Source organism: Ranitomeya variabilis, chromosome 2 (genome assembly GCF_051348905.1).
Source record: "Ranitomeya variabilis isolate aRanVar5 chromosome 2, aRanVar5.hap1, whole genome shotgun sequence".
In the NCBI taxonomy this organism is placed as follows: Eukaryota; Metazoa; Chordata; class Amphibia; order Anura; family Dendrobatidae; genus Ranitomeya; species Ranitomeya variabilis.
This window is the reverse complement of record NC_135233.1, coordinates 126,989,013-127,009,438: the sequence shown is the minus strand read 5'-3', so window position 1 is coordinate 127,009,438 and position 20,426 is coordinate 126,989,013. Positions and strand designations below refer to the sequence as shown.

Genomic DNA, 20,426 nt, shown 5'->3' with positions numbered 1-20,426 from the left:
CCGGAAGGACGCAGTCCTAGACACGTATATACGCAATGCCCTGACGAGGTCAAGCGTATGCAGAGCCTTCTCCACTCTATGAACCGGGACCGGACAAAGGGATGGTAGTGAAATTTCCTTATTGAGGTGGAACTTGGACACAACCTTCGGAAGGAAGGATGGGACCGTGCGGAGAACTACCTTGTCCTGGTGAAAAGCCATGAAGGGCCGTCTGCAGGAGAGTGCTGTCAGTTCAGACACCCTGCGTAGCGAGGTGATTGCCACCAGGAAAACGACCTTCTGGGAGAGAAGGCAAGGCGGGACCTCCTTAAGGGGTTCGAAAGGTGGTTCCTGCAATGCTGTCAGGACCAGGTTGAGGTCCCACGTTTCTAGTGGTCGTCTGTAGGGGGGAACCAATCGGGAAACCCCCTGAAGAAAAGTCCTTACTTGCGGCTTGGTAGCAATGCGCCTTTGAAAAAGCACTGACCCGATAGGAGAAAACCAAGTGCTTTGGGTAGGGAATAAGGGAGTGGGGTCTGGCCACGAGATTCCCACCAGGTAAAGAAAGCTTTCCAGGTACGGTAATAAATCTTGGCAGAGGCTGGCTTTCGTGCCCTGATCATGGTTCCAATGACGTCCGGCAAAAACACTGCCTGGGTTAGAACCCAGGTCTCAAGGGCCACGCCGTCAAATTGAGAGCCCCTGAGTTCTGGTGGTAGAAAGGGCCTTGTGATAGAAGATCGTGGCGGCCGGGGAGACGCCAGGGGGCGTTTGCTGTAAATTGTACGATGTCGGCGTACCATGTACGTCTGGGCCAGTCCGGTGCAATTAGGATGGTTGGAACTCCCTCTTGTTTGATCTTCCTCACCACTCTGGATATCAGGGGGAGAGGTGGAAAAATGCACAGAAGCTGGAACTGGGTCCAGTCCTGAACCAGAGCGTCTGCTCCGAGCGACCGCGGATCGTGTGTTCTAGCCATGAAGTTGGAGACCTTGACATTGAAGTGGGATGCCATTAGGTCCACATCCGGGGTCCCCCAGCGATGGCAGATCTGGCGAAATATTTCGGGATGGAGAGACCACTCTCCCGAGTCTATTTCTTGTCGGCTGAGGAAGTCTGCTTCCCAGTTGTCCACACCTGGAATGTGGACCGCCGAGAGAACCGACCCTGTGTCCTCCGCCCAGTGGAGGATATGTGACACTTCTCGCATCGCCTGGGTACTGCGGGTCCTCCCTTGGTGATTCACATATGCCACAGCCGTGGCATTGTCCGACTGTACTCTGATGTGAGAGGCTGCCAGTAAGTGATGAAAGGCCCTCAATGCCAGGAGGATGGCACAAATTTCCAGGATGTTGATGGGCATGGTCGCTTCCACTGGGGACCACTTGCCCTGTGGTGTAGGTGCACTGCACCCCAACCCGTCAGGCTCGCATCGGTGGTCAGAACATTCCATTGACCTGTGAGAAAGGATTTCCCCTTTGCTAGCAAGGTTGGCTTGAGCCACCAGTGCAGGGACCTCTTGGTTGACAACATTAGCCGGAACTTCCTGTCGAGAGAGAAAGGGTTCTTGTCCCAGGACTTGAGGATGGCTAGTTGGAGAGGCCTGAGACGAAACTGGGCAAATGGGACGGCTTCTATTGCTGCCCCCATCCTGCCGAGGACTCTCATGGCAAAACGGAGAGATCGAGGGGCTTTTCGGAGGAGGGTGCGAACTCCTAGGCGGAGAGCCAGTGCCTTGTCCTTGGGAAGGAGCACTAGACCCCTGGAGGTGTTGAATAGAATACCCAGGAAGGTCAGAGACTGACTCGGGGTTGGTGATGACTTTTGTAGGTTGATTAACCAGCCCATGCGACTGAGAGTATCGGTTGTGATTGAGACGCTGAGCTCGCAGTCCTTGAAGGTGGGAGCCTTGGTGAGTAGATCGTCCAAGTATGGAACGACTACTATGCCTCTGGAGTGCAGGACGTCCATGGTAGCTGCCAAGACTTTGGTAAACACTCCGGGAGCCGTGACGAGTCCAAACGGGAAAGCCACGAACTGGTAGTGGTCCTGGTCGATTGCGAACCTGAGAAATCTCTGATGAGCAGGTGCAATCAGTATATGCAGGTATGCGTCTTGTATGTCTATGGAGGCGAGATATTCTCCCTTCTCCATGGACGCAATGATGGACCGAAGGGACTCCATGCGGAAGTGACGGACCCGTACGTATTTGTAGAGTTGTTTTAGGTCCAGTATGGGCCGCACGCTGCCTCCTTTCTTGGGAACTGCGAATAGATTGGAGTAGAACCCTCGGAAGCGCTCGGCCATGGGGACCGGTAGTATGACTCCTGCTTGAAAAAGCGAGGAGACCACTTTCCGGAAGGCACGAGCCTTGGCTGGTGGTTTTGGGGGGACAGAGAGGAAGAATTGGTCCGGTGGGTTGGAGGTGAAGTCTATTTTGTATCCGGAAGATACTAGTACCCTGACCCACCTGTCTTCTGTAATAGGCAGCCAGATTTGATGAAAGAGCAAAAGTCGTCCGCGTACGGGTGTGGTGTCTTCCGGGGTCCGTGAGTCATGATGAGGAGAAAGTCTGAGATTTTCCTCCTCTAGGTTTAGACTGGACTGCTTTTGACTGCCAGGTCTTGTCCGACCTTTGCGTCGATCGTGAGTTGTCCCTGCGTGGGGAACGGTTACGATTTTGTGCTGGACGTGAGATGGACCAGCCCGAAGAATTCCGAAAGGATCGGAATCGAGTTTGGTTACGCTTCTTGTAAGTGCGTTTAGGTTTCAGTTGGGGAAGAGAGGTACTCTTACCCCCGGTGGCGTTGGATATCATTGTGTCCAACTGTTCACCGAAAAGACGCCCACTGAGGTAGGGGAGGTGCGTGAGGGACTTCTTTGATATTAGTATTATTGAAATCCACCGCACTCCCTGTGTGGAATATCTTAGAAACAAAAGGATTTTTTTTAAATTTGCTAATTTATTCAAGTGAAAAACAGAAAATCAAATGTGACAGATCAAATAGTAGGCAGTATAAGCGACTGAGTGATTTGACGTTTCGACCCTCCCGGGTCTTACTCTAAAGTCGCACTTAATCCAGGATTTATGAGTGGCTCTTATGGTAGTGAGGATGTTATCCCTGTAGTGTCAAGGGGCAGGTACAGTCTTTTTGATACCAAGTATGGCCTGATAGTCGATTTCTCTCTGAGTATGACCTTGCTGAGGAATAGCAGCGGTGCATCAGCGTCTTGCTGCTGTTTGCATACGTGATTCAAATAGAAAGTTGGTATGTCACTGGAGACAACCTTTCTTGCAGGTGCCAATGTATCAGCCTTAAATTGCTGGTAAGTTGTATGTGGTTTAATGGATTTGCCAGTTCTGGATAAAGCCTTGTAGTGGGGTAACAGCGGCGCAACTGCGTCTTGCTGGTGGACATGTAGGCTTAGTACCCTTAGTGGATGGGGGATAGCGCTCCTGCGTCCTGTGGGAAGGCATCCAGAGGATACGCCGAATTGCAATGGTGTTTGATGCTATCCCCCGCTACACCCCTTGCTGAATGCAGAGCTGCATGAAGCATGTAATCTGCTACGACTGCTATTTGAACCGCTTGGTCCGACAGCTCAGGAGCGGATGCTTGGAGAGCTTGTAAATTTTTGGCCCAGACCAGAATGGCCTTGGCAGCCCAAACTGAAGAGAACGTGGGAGCCAGGGATGCCCCTGCGGCCTCGAAAATTGAACGAGCCATGCATTCTACCTGCCGGTCTGCTGCTTCTCTAAGGGTTGAGCTATCTGGCAGTGAAATGAGGGTCTGTGCTGCTAGTCTAGAGACTGGGGGGTCCACTTCGGGTGGGTCTGTCCACTCCTTGGTATCCTTCTGCGGGAAGGGGTACCTCGCCTCCAGATATTTGCGATTAGCGAATTTTTTCTCAGGCTGTGAGAACTGCTTTTTAAGGATCGCCTTAAACTCTGGGTGGTTAGAGAAAACCTTAGGCGGCTTCAGAGGTCCTTCAAAGGAAATCTTGTGTTCTGGGGCCTCTGGTGGCGGATCAGAAATGTCCAGCACCTGATGGATGGAAGAGATTAAGTCCTCAACTAGCGCAGTATTGCTAGGGGGGCTTGGAATCTGGGATCCCTCCGTTTCCTTGTCTGAGTCACAGATGCCTTCCAAATCCTGTGTATCACTGAGGCGTCCCCTGCTGGGTGAGCTGGGGAGGAGGCCTTCTCTGGTCGGGGATTGCGGAGATCTGTGTTGTCTGTCCCTGGAAGGGGACGGTCTAGCTGACCTGGAACTACGGTGTCCCTCCCTAGAAGGTAATGACCGAGTGCTATGGGATGACGTAGATGGACTGTGGGTCCGCTTGAGTCCTGACTTGGATGTGCCAGGGTCGTCCTGTCCCTGAGCCAAGCTCTCCCTTTGCTGGGTAACGGTCATAGCCGAGGCATAACTCTGCAGAGCCTGAAGCAATGTGGAGGTTAGGTTATCTATAGACTGCGTCATAGATTGCGACATCTGAGTGACCCATTCCGGCGTGGCATTAGACACCGAAGCATTGGCACGGGCCTCTTGGGGCTCTGACAGTAGTCTGAGTGCAGTCCAGGCAGTGTGGGTAGATACTGCCACTGGGGAGAAGGGTCCTGCAGGCTGTGCAGAATGCATAAGAGCAGTCCTGCCTGGTTCTCTTGGACCTTGAGCCCAGCATAGTGCACAGAGTGCAGAAAGGCTGCTATGCAGAGGACGTTACAGGGGTAGCTATGCAGAGAACCCTATAGGGGAGCCTTATAGGGAATATGGATTCACAGCTGAGTAAAACAACCCAGCTGTGATCTTACCCCACCAGTTTGCCCCTAGGTCCAGCGCCGAAGATCCACAGTCCTGTGCCCCCCGGAGACTGGCTGGCCTGGTCCTGCTGACCGGGAGATGCAGGGTTAATCCTTGCTGCAGTAGAAATGGCTGCCGAGGAGAAGAGGCAGGGGGAGAAGGGGGCGGAGAGCTGAGAAAAAGGCGGCAAAGCTGTGTAAAAACGCACCCTTTCTGTCTCGATCCGCCCACTCTATGACACTGTAGAGTCTCATATTTGTCATCCGGGGAGCGGGCCGGGGGGTGGAGAGGAGGCGGTGGTTTCAGCTAGGCTGAAGTCGGGGCCTAAATTAGATGCCTGGTGCCCAGAAGGGCTCCAGGCCAGCGCGAAAGTCTGGGAGGGGGGGGGGGGGGTTGGATCTAAACCGGACCCCCCGGATTTAAAGGCAGGATAGCGGTGGGGCTGTAAGCGGAAGGGGGGCCCGGTGAGGGGTCCCCCTGAGGCAGTATCGAGCTGGTGCTGCCGCAGAGACAGGGGTGCAGGGAGCCCTGTGTCTGTATGTGCCATGCCTGCCTGCTCTCCCCCCGGCCCCAACAGGAGCCTGCAGCTGGGCTGGGGTCCCTGGATGCAGGCGCAGTGTGCTGGCCCATTGCTGGGAGCTGTAGAATGCTGCCTGTACAGGCCCTACGTGAGGTGTCTCAACCTAATACCCCCAGAAGGGGATTAGGGAGGGTGCTGTTGTCACACCTTCAGGGGCCTTTATCCTCGCCTCGACCTCAACCCAGAAACCAAAAGGAATTGGGAAAGGAGGGGGGTCTCGACTTTGAACCAGCACCCCAGGGACTGGGGAAGGAGCAACATGGAGACTAGCCATCTCTACTTCAACCGGGCACCCCATGATAGGGGGCCAAGGAAGGAGCCATGCCGGGAGTCTCACAGGAGACCCACTTTTCTTCATCTGGAATCCGTCGGAAAAAACGGAGTAAAAGAAAAAAAAATCTTAGGTGTGCCTCCTATGTGACACTAAGCAAAAACTGGAGAATGCTGATGCCGTCCAGGGGTGTATACTGCAGAGGAGGAGCCACAGTTAATCTTTTTCAGATTATGCATAGTGTCGCCTCCTAGTGGACAGCAGCATAACACCCATAGTCCATGGTCCTGTGTCCCCCAATGAGGCGACAGAGTAATACCAGTAAAGTTGAAACTCCTAAAAAAGTGACCCATTTGGAAACTAGACCACTAAGTATTTGTCGTAGGGTGTACTGGACATACTTACTTACTTACATGTTACATAGACATTTTGAACATTGGGTCAGGGATATAAAGAAATACATATTTCCATAGATATGCCAATGTTGTGCTCAGTTGTGCCACTGAAAAATTACAGCTCTTTAATTATAAAACTTGGTTCCATGGTTTTAGAAACAACCTACATGTTGCCCTATGTCGTGCGAATCATATTTTCTCATGAACTTCAAGCCAAAACAAACCGTGCATATTCTGTAGCCTTTTTTTATTTACACCCTTGCCATTTTTTTGTTTTTTTGGGGGAGGGGTCCTTGGGGTCCTATTTTGTTTCCTTGAAATTCATAATAGATTATTGTCAGTCTTCTCTAAAGGCCAAAAAATATACATTTTTTAAAAAGTGTGAAAAATATTAAAAATTATTTTTCTAAGCTAGAATAAAAAACCTTGAAATATAACAAAAGGAAGGAAGGAAGGAAGTGTAGAAGGCAAAATGCACTTTCGAGACCTAACTTGTGATTTATCAGTAGTGACAATCACACAAGCTATAATATGAAATATTCAAATAAACAACCATTGATCAACCCCTATATCAGAAATTCCAGCCCTCAAGCCATGCATGCACTGATTAAATATTTTGAGCTCACAAATATGTTGGCAAACAATTAATGCGCAGCAGACGGAGCAAAGTGAAAATTGTAATTATTCCGTAGGTGGGCTATTTTCAGTGCACAATAATGCTGAGCCCAGCCTGTGCAGCTGGAGACACAAAAGCTGTACATTTTCAAGCTGGCCACCATTTTGCATCATTGCACTTAGAGAGAAATTTTTGGGATGGATGCAAAAACAGCAATTCCACTACTGTTTATTACTACTACTTTATTCTGTTTGCTTTATTACCATATATACTCGAGTATAAGCCGACCCGAGGTACTGGTAAATTTCAAAAATAAAAATAGATACCAATAAAAGTAAAATGGATTGAGACATCAGTAGGTTAAGTGTTTTTGAATATCCATACTTAATCAGGAGCCCCATATAATGCTCCATACAGTTCATGATGGGCCTCATAAGATGCTCCATACAAAATACGCCCCATATAATGCTCTATAAAGTTTATGATGGGCCCCATAAGATGCTTCATACAAAAATATGCCCCATATAATGCTGCACAAAGGTTGATTATGGCCCCCATAAGATGCTCCATAGAAAATGTGCCCCATAAAATGCTGCATAGATTGATTATGGCCCCATAAAATGCTCCATAGATGTGCCCCATATAATGCTGCATAAAGGTTGATTATGGCCCCATAAGGTGCTCCATAGAAAATGTGCCCCATAAAATGCTGCATAGATTGATTATAGCCCCATAAGATGCTCCATAGATGTGCACCATATAATGCTGCATAAAGGTTGATTATGGCCCCATAAGATGTGACATAGAAACATTTGCCCCATACAATGCTGCATAAAATTTGATTATGGCCCCATAAGATGCTCCATAGAAACATTTGCCCCATATGCTGCTGCGATTAAACAAAAAAAAAAATGACATACCGTATATACTCGAGTATAAGCCGAGATTTTCAGCCCACTTTTTTGGGCTGAAAGTGACCCTCTCGGCTTATACTCGAGTCAGTGTCGGCGGGGGGGGGCCAGCAGGTGAGGGGGAGCAGCGGGTGTCACATACTCACCTGCTCCTGGCGCGGTCCCTGCATGTCCGATGGTTTCCGGGCAGCTCTTCCTGTGTTCAGCGGTCACGTGGTACCGCTCATTACAGTAATGAATATGCATGCATATTAATTACTGTAATGAGCGGTACGTGACCGCTGAACATAGGAAGACACTGCCGGCTCCCAGAGACCATCTGACAGTGAGATGCTGTCAGGGACCGCGCCGGGAGCAGGTGAGTATATCAGGGGAGTTGAGCAGTGCACGATAGTCACCTTCCTCGTTCCATCGCTGCGCGCTGCTCTGCCTTCCGTCCTCTGGCTATGACTGTTCAGGTCAGAGGGCGCGATGATGCGATTAGTGTGCGCGCCGCCCTCTGCCTGAACAGTCAGTGCAGAGGATGGAAGACAGAGCAGCGCGCAGCGGTGGAACGTGGAAGGTGACTATCGCAAGTGCTGGGGGCCTGAGCGAAGAGAGGTAAGTATGTGATTTTTTTTTTATTTTAATCGCAGCACCAGCAAATGGGGCAAATGTGTGGAGCATCTTATGGGGCATATATGAGGAGCATCTTATGGGGCATATAGGAGAAGCATCTTATGGGGCATATAGGAGGAGCATCTTATGGGGCATATATGAGTAGCATCTTATGGGGCATATATGAGGAGCATCTTATGGGACATATACAGTGGGGCAAAAAAGTATTTAGCCAGTCAGCAATAGTGCAAGTTCCACCACTTAAAAAGATGAGAGGCGTCTGTAATTTACATCATAGGTAGACCTCAACTATGGGAGACAAACTGAGAAAAAAAAATCCAGAAAATCACATTGTCTGTTTTTTTATCATTTTATTTGCATATTCTGGTGGAAAATAAGTATTTGGTCAGAAACAAACAATCAAGATTTCTGGCTCTCACAGACCTGTAACTTCTTCTTTAAGAGTCTCCTCTTTCCTCCACTCATTACCTGTAGTAATGGCACCTGTTTAAACTTGTTATCAGTATAAAAAGACACCTGTGCACACCCTCAAACAGTCTGACTCCAAACTCCACTATGGTGAAGACCAAAGAGCTGTCAAAGGACACCAGAAACAAAATTGTAGCCCTGCACCAGGCTGGGAAGACTGAATCTGCAATAGCCAACCAGCTTGGAGTGAAGAAATCAACAGTGGGAGCAATAATTAGAAAATGGAAGACATTCAAGACCACTGATAATCTCCCTCGATCTCTGGCTCCACGCAAAATCCCACCCGTGGGGTCAGAATAATCACAAGAACGGTGAGCAAAAATCCCAGAACCACGCGGGGGGACCTAGTGAATGAACTGCAGAGAGCTGGGACCAATGTAACAAGGCCTACCATAAGTAACACACTACGCCACCATGGACTCAGATCCTGCAGTGCCAGACGTGTCCCACTGCTTAAGCCAGTACATGTCCGGGCCCGTCTGAAGTTTGCTAGAGAGCATTTGGATGATCCAGAGGAGTTTTGGGAGAATGTCCTATGGTCTGATGAAACCAAACTGGAACTGTTTGGAAGAAACACAACTTGTCGTGTTTGGAGGAAAAAGAATACGGAGTTGCATCCATCAAACACCATACCTACTGTATAGCATGGTGGTGGAAACATCATGCTTTGGGGCTGTTTCTCTGCAAAGGGGCCAGGACGACTGATCCGGGTACATGAAAGAATGAATGGGGCCATGTATCGTGAGATTTTGAGTGCAAACCTCCTTCCATCAGCAAGGGCATTGAAGATGAAACGTGGCTGGGTCTTTCAACATGACAATCATCCAAAGCACACCGCCAGGGCAACGAAGGAGTGGCTTCGTAAGAAGCATTTCAAGGTCCTGGAGTGGCCTAGCCAGTCTCCAGATCTCAACCCTATAGAAAACCTTTGGAGGGAGTTGAAAGTCCGTGTTTCCAAGCGAAAAGCCAAAAACATCACTGCTCTAGAGGAGATCTGCATGGAGGAATGGGCCAACATACCAAAAACAGTGTGTGGCAACCTTGTGAAGACTTACAGAAAACGTTTGACCTCTGTCATTGCCAACAAAGGATGTATTACAAAGTATTGAGATGAAATTTTGTTTCTGACCAAATACTTATTTTCCACCAGAATATGCAAATAAAATGATAAAAAAACAGACAATGTGATTTTCTGGATTTTTTTTTCTCAGTTTGTCTCCCATAGTTGAGGTCTACCTATGATGTAAATTACAGACGCCTCTCATCTTTTTAAGTGGTGGAACTTGCACTATTGCTGACTGACTAAATACTTTTTTGCCCCACTGTATGAGGAGCATCTTATGGGGCATATAGGAGGAGCATCTTATGGGACATATATGAGGAGCATCTTATGGGGCATATATGAGAAGCATCTTATGGGGCATATATGAGGAGCATCTTATGGGGCATAATGTGTGGAGCATCTCATGGCCATGGGGCCCCTAATGTGTGGAGCATCTCATGGGGCCATAATGTGTGGAGCATCTCATGGGGCAATAGTGTATGGAGCATCTCATGGGGCCATAATGTGTGGAGCATCTTATGGGGCCATCAACCTTTATGCAGCATTGTATGGGGCAAATGTTTCTATGGAGCATCTTATGGGGCCATTATTAACCTTTGTGCAGCATTATATGGGGTATATTTTAATATGGAGCATCTTATGGGGCCCATCATGAACTGTATGGAACATTATATGGGGCTCCTGATTCAATATGGATATTCAAAAACACTTAACCTACTGATGTCTCAATTAATTTTACTTTTATTGGTATCTTTTTATTTTTGACATTTACCGGTAGCTGCTGCATTTCCCACCCTAGGCTTATACTCGAGTCAATAAGTTTTCCCAGTTTTTTGTGGCAAAATTAGTGGGGGGGTCGGCTTATATTCGGGTCGGCTTATACTCGAGTATATACGGTACTCATCTCTTGTCCTGAGCAGGCGGAGACACCGGCACTTGCAATATTCACCTGTCCCCGTTCCACCGCCGCACACCGCTCTGTCTTCCGTCTCTCTGCAGTGACTGTTCAGGCAGAGGGCAGCGCGCACACTAAACACGTCATCGCACCCTCTGACCTGAATGTCACAGCCAGAGGATGCAGAAGACGGAGCGGTGCACAGCAGTGGAACAGGGACAGGTGAATATCGCAATGCTCCCCCTTCCCAGTTATACTCACCCTCCCGGCGCGGTCCCTGCTTCTCCGATGCAATGGTCTCTGACGCCGGCAGCTTGTTCCTGCGTTCAGCAGTACCGCTCATTAAAGTAATGACTATGCGCTCCACCCCTATGGGAGTGGAGTCGCGTCCATATTCATTACTTTAATGAGCGGTACCACGTAACCGCTGAACACAGGAAGATCTGCGGGAGCTGGAGAAGCAGGGACATACAGAGACGCATCGGGAGCAGGTGAGTATGATGTGACAGCTGCCGCTTCCCCTCCCCCGCCGACCCCCTGGGACAATGACTCAAGTGTAAGCCAAGAGGGGCACTTTCAGCCTAAAAAAAAAATGGGCTGAAATTTTTGGCTTATACTCGAGTATATACGGTACTTTTACTAGCGTATATTTGGTACTTTTACACAATGATTAAAAAAAAACAAACACATTTATAAAGGCTTTTTGTAGGAGTTCAACATTTTCATTAGCACCATTTTGGCTACACAAGGCTTTTTAAAGTTTTTTTGTTCTGTTTTTATGTTTTTGTAGTGAACAAAAATAGCAATACTGGTATTTTTTTTGTATTTACGGTGCAGTTTAAAATGAGATTAACTTAATTCTGTGGGTCAGCAGGGTTACAACGATATCAAGTTGAGATATTTTTTGACATCCCATATATGTTTGTGCATAAGCAACATTTTTCAGCATTTTTTGTGCTGAAAATGCACCCCTTGGCTAATACATGAGTCATTGCCCCAGTTTATGGTGGGGGAGGGGGAACGGCGAAGCAGCGGGTCACAGGAGGTAGGAGCAGGTGGCTGCGGCAAAAGCCTGTGCCCGCTGCTAAAGAGAAATGAACACTCACTGCACTGGGCACAGTTACAGCCGCAGGCTTCCAGCAGCTGCCGGGCTATCACAGGTGCCCGCTGATTAACGTAATGAATATTCACCTCTCTCCACTCCAATAGGCTGGAGAGAGGTGAATACTCATTACCTTAATGAGTGGGGACACATGATTGCCCGGCCTCAGGAGCTGCTGGAAGCCGGAATGAGATGCTTCGAGGGCGCGCAGGGAAGGCAAGTAGGATGGTTTGTTTTGTTTTTTTAAATGCTTTTCTCCTGGAGGCCATACATACAGGGATGGGGATGAGGAACCACACCTTCAGGGATGGGAATAACGAGCCATGCATACACGAATGGGGATACTGAGCCATGCATACAAGGATGGGAATAAGGAGCCATGCATACAAAGGATGGGAATAAGGAGCCATGCATACAAGGATGGGAATAAGGAGCCATGCAGACAAGGATGGGAATAAGGAGCCATGCATACAATGATGGGGATAAGAGCCATGCAGACAAGGATAGGAATAAGAGCCATGCATACAAGGATGGGGATAAGGAGCCATGCATACAAGGATGGGAATATGGAGCCATGCATACAAGGATGGGTATATGGAGCCATGCATACAAGGATGGGAATAAGGAGCCATGCATACAAGGATGGGAATATGGAGCCATGCATACAAGGATGGGAATATGGAGCCATGCATACAAGGATGGGAATATGGAGCCATGCAGACAAGGATGGGGATAAGGAGCCATGCAGACAAGGATGGGGATAAGGAGCCATGCATACCAGAATAGGGTTTAGGGGACAATGCATACCCAGCTTATACTCGAGTCAATAGGTTTTCCCAGTTTCTCGAGGCAAAATTAGGTGCCTAGGCTTATACTCGGTTCGGCTTATACATGAGTATATACTTTTTAGATTTTTTTTGTTATTACGTTATCAAAATAAAAAAAACAACAACTTATTTTTGGTCACCATTTTCTCAAAACTAAAGTTTACGTATTCATTGGTCACATTTTGCATTAATATCCTCTAGTATATCTGCCCATGTGAGGTCAGAGAAATATTATCCCACTTTTCAACATAAATTGCTCCATAGTTTAAGTAGTAATTTTTGTATATACAAAAGGTAAAATGCAATTTCTTGTTCATTTGGGTGTTACTGTTCTTTATAGGTATCAATACTGTGATCAGAAAAGTAGCACAGAGTGATTTGATTAAGCATACTACTCAGGAGTATTTTGAGTGACATATGGGGGTCTCAGGACAATGGCCCTCACTCATCTACAGCATATAGAGAGGCAAAGAAATGTTTTTGCAAACATTTACTCTTAATAGGTCACACCTGACTGAGGCACCAAAAGAGGTTACAATTCTGTGACTGCAATAACCACTGATCCCAGGCATTGCAGCTGTAACATTCAGTTGACACCTGCTGATAACAGAGTGGGTCAGGCTGTTTATATAGGGGGAGTGTTACCAAGGGGTTAAAGGATGACTCAAAGATTATGGACTTGTGAATGGATGACAACATGACTAAGTTGCCACATTGCAAGCTTCATGTAGCACTTACTTTAGAAACTAAAAAATGTGCACAAGTATTTCAATGCATGTTATACAAAATTGTGTACTCTGAACAGCAAAGAAGGCCACATGAATCATTTTCAAATATTCATTATAAGAAAGGAAAGTTGTACACAGCTCCTCGGCTCAGCCTCACCTTTTCAATGTTTCCGTACAAGCAGAACAAGTTAAACACCCGAGAGCAGTTCATCTTCTCTTGGTGAAGGCCACTGACCATGGCTACAGAACCTAGAGGAGGGCCACCATGAATGTAGGAAGAGGTCTGAGGCAAAGGATAAGAAACCAGCTCTGGGGTGTCTCTAGATCCCATTCTGTAGCGGTTTGGCAATGGTAACAACGGACCATGATTTCCTATAAAGATGCAGAATTGCAAGTTATTGACAACATTTAGGAAAACTCCACATTGATACGATCTATTTTACAACAGTACAGTGGAAACATAAAATATTGTAAATGTTCAACCAATCATTTAGAGGACAGGTAGTTCCTCCAACTTCCCTGGAAAGATTCTGTATTGCTCAGATGATAGGGGAATGAGCCCAGTTTTGGTAGAGAGGGTAGCCCAATTTCGCATTTTTGTTTGTCTTGTCTGTTTAGAGAACATCAAACAGTATTCATGTGCAAAACAGATCTGTTGAGTTACTGATGCAAACGGAAGGAGAGAACCCCACTGAATATTATGGGGTCTGCCTGGTTTCTTATTGTGTCAGCTTTTAGGACAAAAAAAATGTTCAGCATGAAGCGCTTTGTCTATGATTTTTGCTTTGGGCGATACATTTTCTTTAAAATAGAACCGATGTCATTTTACTTATGAGGAACATTTAAAGGAAGGAAGATGTTGAGCCATGCTTTATTACAAAAATATCTAATGTCATCAAGACACATTGGCATAATGTGATGTAGAAAATTAAAAGGCTTAAACGGTTTGTGATTTTTTTGGAAGCTGCACGAGTACGTACCAACTCCACTTCTCTGCTTTCTCTTTCATAAGTACAGCAGCACCCTGGAATTAAGGGTGCTTTAAAATAAAAAATTATAATAAAAAAAAAAAAAAATAGAATTAAATTATCAGAGACAAAAGTTGACTTAAGAAAAGAGATCCAAGAGTCACCATGCCTTTCTGCAGGGCTTTTGTGACTTCTGTTCCAAGTTGACCAAGTTCTTGTGCCTGTCTGAACAGATGGATACCGCTGCAAAGGAGAGCTAATCCATTTGAACTCAGTTCGTTTTCCTATACAGGGCTACATAAAAATTCTTCTTTTCAAGAATGCAGATGGATGCCATGAAAGCACCGCTAAATACAGTGTGAATCTAGCCTTAGTGGAAGGTCTTCTAATAGCACCGGAATGATTGTATGGCATTATAAAAGTAGCGTACCATAACCATCGTATCTATAGGATGATGGATGGTCTCCCAGAATTGCTTGTCTCGGGCGGCCTTTGCCCTGATCTGGAATAGAGCAAAATGTCAATGTTAAGCATGCAACGTTGCAGTTAATAAAAAAAAAAAAAAAAAAAAAAAAAAAAAAGGGAGAACCACCCTTTTTACTGATTATCTCAATCATTCTACTAACAGAACAGAAGACTAGAAAACGAGGTGTAATGATCGCTATGGATGTCACATATGGAGGTAAACAATACGTGCCTCTGCAGCCATGGCTCACAAGATTAGTGCAGAGGTGCAGCAATTCAGCAGAGTAAATATTACAGCGTTAGAGAACTTCTGATTTAATAAACTGCATAAAACCGCTTCAAGGCTTAAAAGGGGTTACTCAGTTTGTACAACCACTTCCCTCTCTTCAAAGATCCCCCCCCCCCCCAAAAAAAAAAAAAAAAAAAAAAAAAAAAGCAGATTGCAGGTAGGGGCCAAACAAAATGTACAACTCCTTTAACTTACAACACTCAAAAAATTAAGGGAATACTTAAGAATCACAGTATAAGGCCAGTTTGACACATCAGTGTTTTGTGGTCCGTATAAAGAGCAGTGGTCTTGCGACCCAATCTTTGGTCAGAAGACCTGCTATCGGTCCATACATCTTGGCTCGTACTCACTGCAACACACAGATGTATAAAAGTGACATTACCAAAAGTCAATTAAACTTCAGGACTATTCTGCCCACATACAAAGAATATGGAATTGTCTATTGATTTAATCTGTACTGTTTCAAATAAAAGCAGAAATAGGCGATAATGGAGAAACAGCAACAAGACAACCTCCAAAATGGGAATGGTGGCCACATACAGTTCCTCTCTCCTTATCCTTCTTGTTTTTTCTCTAGTTTCCGGTTTTGCTAGTGTCCTTGTCAATACTAGCAGCATGAAGAGCCAAATTTAGGTTGCCCAGGTAGCCCTGCTCCCCTGGAATGACACGTGCAGACAAGTCATCGACAGATTTCCTGCATCTCCCAACACAATCCGAAGAGCATGGAGCAGATGCCGGGTCATCGATCCAGCAACAGGACCAATATCTGCTGTGCCAGGAGAACTGCCAGAGCCCGACAAAATCACTGCAACCGTGCTGGTGTCCATGGTTCAGACCAAACTGTCATACACAGACTCTATATAGGGTGGCACACGCACCTCAACTGGGCAATGTGAGGTTTAGAGACAGTTCACGCGCCATTTCATTCTCACTGAGTTTCACAATTTGTCAGTAAAGATTTTCAACTTTAATCTTTCGGTCATCGAGATCCGATGTGCGATTTAAGTGTTCCCTTAATTTTATTTCAGCAGTGCAGTTTACCACACACTAGTTTTTAGAATCATAAATGACACACAAAAAAACATAGCGCCATACTAATCAGAAAATACTGAAGAGATTTTAGATATTAAAATTTCAATGAGCTACAGAAAAATACATCAAAATACAGAAGAATACATCAACAAGTGTATAAGCACAGTATAAGCTTCCTTCATAAAACAGATCAGTTCACAAAAATGAAACATTTGCACAATAAATCACATTTGCATCACTTCTCAGTAAATCAGCCCTCAGTAAGGCCAGAGAGCTTGTGGTCACTGGTTATTTTTCTTTAGGTTTTGTTTTTTTTCTGTGAAACCAACCAAAGCGCTTGTTAAAAATGCTTGCTGTTGTGAAGTTTTTACAAGTGTCTTAAAGGCTGTAATTAAAACCTTATTTCTGCTCAGTCTGGCTTAGCAGTCCAGTGGGAGGTGTCAGTCCATGATCGCACCCTTCCCTGTATGAACTTGCACGCCCAGATTCAGCTGTCAATCACGTCTTAGGACCACCCTCCTGACTGCTAAGTCTAGAATTACGGTATATGGATTTAAATTAAAATTATGCGGAATCTTCTCCCTCAAAACCATTTAGCAATCTGCTCAGCTCCTCATTCTCATTACACTGGCAGATTAGAATAGCTAATTTCTCAGAGAATAGAAAAAAAAAAAAATAGGAAAATGTCATTATTAATAAATGTCTAAATACCTTTAATAGGCAAATCATGTTCACTTTGTCTTGGGAAGTAATCACTTTAGTATACCAAAATGGTGCCGTCCTTTTACACTGATAGAAACCGGCCCTTCAATATTGGGGCAGGTGTCCGTGAACATGTGCAATAGCAAATGACCCAGAGGAAGACCAGCAACCCAATGGATTGATGCCATCAAGATAATGGCGGAGAAGACCCTGCTGGACATAGCTATTTACACATCGATCTTCCTACAAATCGTTCATCCATCAAGTCGAGTCGTCATGGCATTAGACCGAGCTGAAGACTGTAACCCCCCCCCCCCCCCCCCCAAAAAAAAAAAAAAGAAAAAAAAAAAAAAGACGTGATGATAGCTTGGCAGTATATAGTATAGGTTGTCTCAAGGTTATAGTAGTGTAGTTTCTTATTGCGCATTATTGCTGGTTCTAAAATCCTGGGAAGGTTTTGGTCAGTATAATGAAACTGTGACCATTTTAATGTTCCATAGTGATTACCTCTATTGATAAAAAGTGATTTCCTAATCAAATGGGAATTTGTCACAAGGTTTTTGCTATGTAATCTGGGAGCAGTATGATGTAAGGGCTGAAACCCGGATTCCAGTAATGTGTCACTTACTGGGCTGTGTGTTTCAATAATATCAGTGTTTTATCAGCATTTATCACTACAGGACAAGGTGTAATTTACCTCCTAGTCAACTGCTCTGCTACCCCGCCCCCACCACTGATTGGCTGCTTTCTGTGTACAATCAGTGCTGCTCTCAGATTACAAAGCAAGAACCTGGAGACAAATTCCCTTTACAGGTGTTAAAGTTTATTCATATTGATATTTTCTTTAATTTTTTCCATTCCTGGAGAACTGCAGAAAAAAAACGTGTGTGTGTGTGAAGGAGCCCTACCAAGGGAACTGCAGAAAAGGCCTCAGAAAAGATGCTACAGAATTACGTCATGTGGAACATAAGTATTTACTAAAATAAACATTTATCAGGAGAGATGGCCTTTCTAAAGAGGTTTTCCACGTTTATAAAAGTGGTTCCAAACGATCAGATCCATTTACAGATAGTAGTCACCCTCCCTGGGTCCAGAGCTGAAGAGCCCAGCGACTGGTTGTCACCGCTACAGCTAAACACAAAGACCAGTGCAATGGCAGGGAGCAGGCGCCAAGGACCAGCTGTATTTGGGTTTCTTTGTGGGTTTTTTTAATAGTATATGATTGTTTGGGGACCAGTTTCTAAAAGTGGAATACCCCTTTACATTATCAAAGTATAATATAGTAATACAGTATATTAGCCACATAACATCAGGAATAGTAATATAACAATCACATGCATTAAACAGTACCTTATTCCTACTACAAGCGTCACCATTTTCACAGAGGACTCCTTTCAAGTGGTCTCAGCATAATCCAATAATAACCTGTATTACACGGTTTCACAATTAACAATTCACAGTTAACACAATAAACATGTGAAATATCAATGCTGAACAGAATTTATGCAAACAGGAAAATATACAAAGGTGTTTTTTCACTAAACATGAACATTCAATTTACTCTACAGCAGGATTACAAATAAGGATAGGAAAAGTAAGCAGGAATCAAATACACTTATCAGTCAGCACACATTGATAAGGACGTAGTGTAGAAAGTGCCACATAGGCAGGTGTCCAGAGTTGCAACCAGAGTAGCTTACAGTGCCTTGAAATAGTATTCATACCCTGTGAACTTTTCCACATTGTTTCACTTGACACCCACAAACTTCAATGTATTTTATGTGACATACCACCACGAAGTAACAAGTATTTATGAAGTGTAAAGGAAATTCTACAAGGTTTTCTACACAATGTAAAAAATATAAATCTGAAAATTGTGACAGTCAGTTGTATTCAGCCCCCATGTCAATACTTTGTAGAACCACCTTTTCCTGCAATTACTGCTGCAAGTCTTTTGGGGCCTGCTTTGCACATCTGGAGGCTGAAATTTTTGCCCATTCTTCTATTAAACTAGCTCTAGCTCAGTGAGATTGGATGGAAAGGGTCTGAGAACAGCAATTTTCAAGTCTTGCCACAGATTCCAAAAGGGATTTAGGTCTGGACTGTGACTGGGCCATTCACACACATGAATATCATATCATATCTTTCATCTAAACCATCCATTGTAGCTCTGGCAGCATGTTTAGGGTTGTTGTCCTGCTGGAAGGTGAACCTATGCTCCAGTCTTATAACCGATATTTCCACCAGGATTGCCCTGTATTTAGCTAATTCCATCTTCCCATCAACTCTGACCAGCTTCCTTGTCCCCGCTGAAGAAAAGCATCCCTGCAGTATGGTGCTGTCACCACCATGTTTCATGGCGAGGACTGTGTTTTCTACTTTGGTCTCATCTGACAGATCACCTTCTTCCACATGCTAGTTGTGTCCTATACGTGGCTTTTTGCAAACTGCAACCAGGACTTGTGGTTTGCTTTAAAAAAATGGCTTTCTTCCCGCCACTTTTCCATAAAGGCCAGATTTCTGGAATATATGACTAATAGTTGTCCAGTGAACAAATTCCTCCCCCCCTGAGCTGGTGATCTCTCCAGCTCCTCCAGAGTGATCATAGGCCTCTTGGCACTGCTCTCCTTGCTTGGGATGTCAATTTAGGTGGACAACCATGTCTTGGTAGGTTTGCAGTTGTGCCATCCCCTTCCATTTTTGGATGATGAATTGAACAATGCTCCGTGAGATGTTCAGAACTTGGGATATATATATTATTTTTTTATTTATTTTATACCCTAAACCTTGCTTTACTCTTCTTAACAAATTTATCCCTGACCTGTCTGGTGTGTTCCTTGGCTTTCATGATGCTGTTTGATCCCTAATGTTCTCGAACCTCTGAGGCCTTCACAGAACAGGTGTAATTAATCTGATAAATTATACACAGGCAGCCTCCAATTTACTAATTACATGACTTCTGGAGACAATTGGTCATTCGGTTTATTTAAGGGTATCAGACTACAGAGGGTTTTATACAAATGCACATAATTTTCAGATTTATACATTTTTTAAATAGTTAGAAATCCATGTATATTTTCCTTTACACTTAACAAATACTTGCTACTTTGTGTTGGCATATCGCTTAAAATCGCAATAAAACACACTTCAGTTTCTGAGTGTAACGTGAAAAATGTGGAACAGTTCACAGGGTCTGAATATTTTTTTCAAGGCACTATACTTGTATTGTGTCATTATATCGCTACATTTTGTCATTACCTATTTCTGCTAATCTACACAACACTGAGTATAATTAGATATACAGGACATGTGGACATGGAGTAGCTGGCTCTAAAAGGACCTACTGAAAGAGTAACTGTGCTTTCAAGTAACTATTCAAAATAAGGTGTTGTGTATGTGTGAATGAGGAATAACACGATTTCTGGCCATTATATCACTTACATCCTGGATTCTCACCACTTTTACCCTATGGATGCCCTATCTGTAACCTTTCGGATTCATAACAAAGAAAAGAAACTACAAAGATTGTGCCTCAATTCAGGACTCTATACAGATACAAAACAAAGCCAAAACCTGACAACTTGGACAAATACCCCATTCCAGACACAAAAGCATCTGTGTCATTAATCTCTCAGATTATAAACCCAACAAAGTGGAGCTGGCCATGCTTTCTAGAGGACTCTCATTTTGTCCTACTAAGGCCCGAGATAAAACT

At 44.9% G+C, this 20,426-nt stretch overlaps 1 protein-coding gene across 1 annotated transcript in view; it reads right to left on the bottom strand.

Moving 5' to 3' along the window:
* The window catches only part of LOC143804654 (heterogeneous nuclear ribonucleoprotein L-like), a 96,406-nt gene that overhangs the window by 24,249 nt on the left and 51,731 nt on the right, over nucleotides 1-20,426 (bottom strand). The window contains exons 7-8 of the mRNA XM_077282951.1: nucleotides 14,654-14,725; nucleotides 13,413-13,627 (exon numbers count right to left, since the gene is read on the bottom strand). Of these exons, the coding sequence (XP_077139066.1) occupies nucleotides 13,413-13,627; nucleotides 14,654-14,725 (287 nt within the window). The remainder of the gene's footprint in view (nucleotides 1-13,412; nucleotides 13,628-14,653; nucleotides 14,726-20,426) is intronic.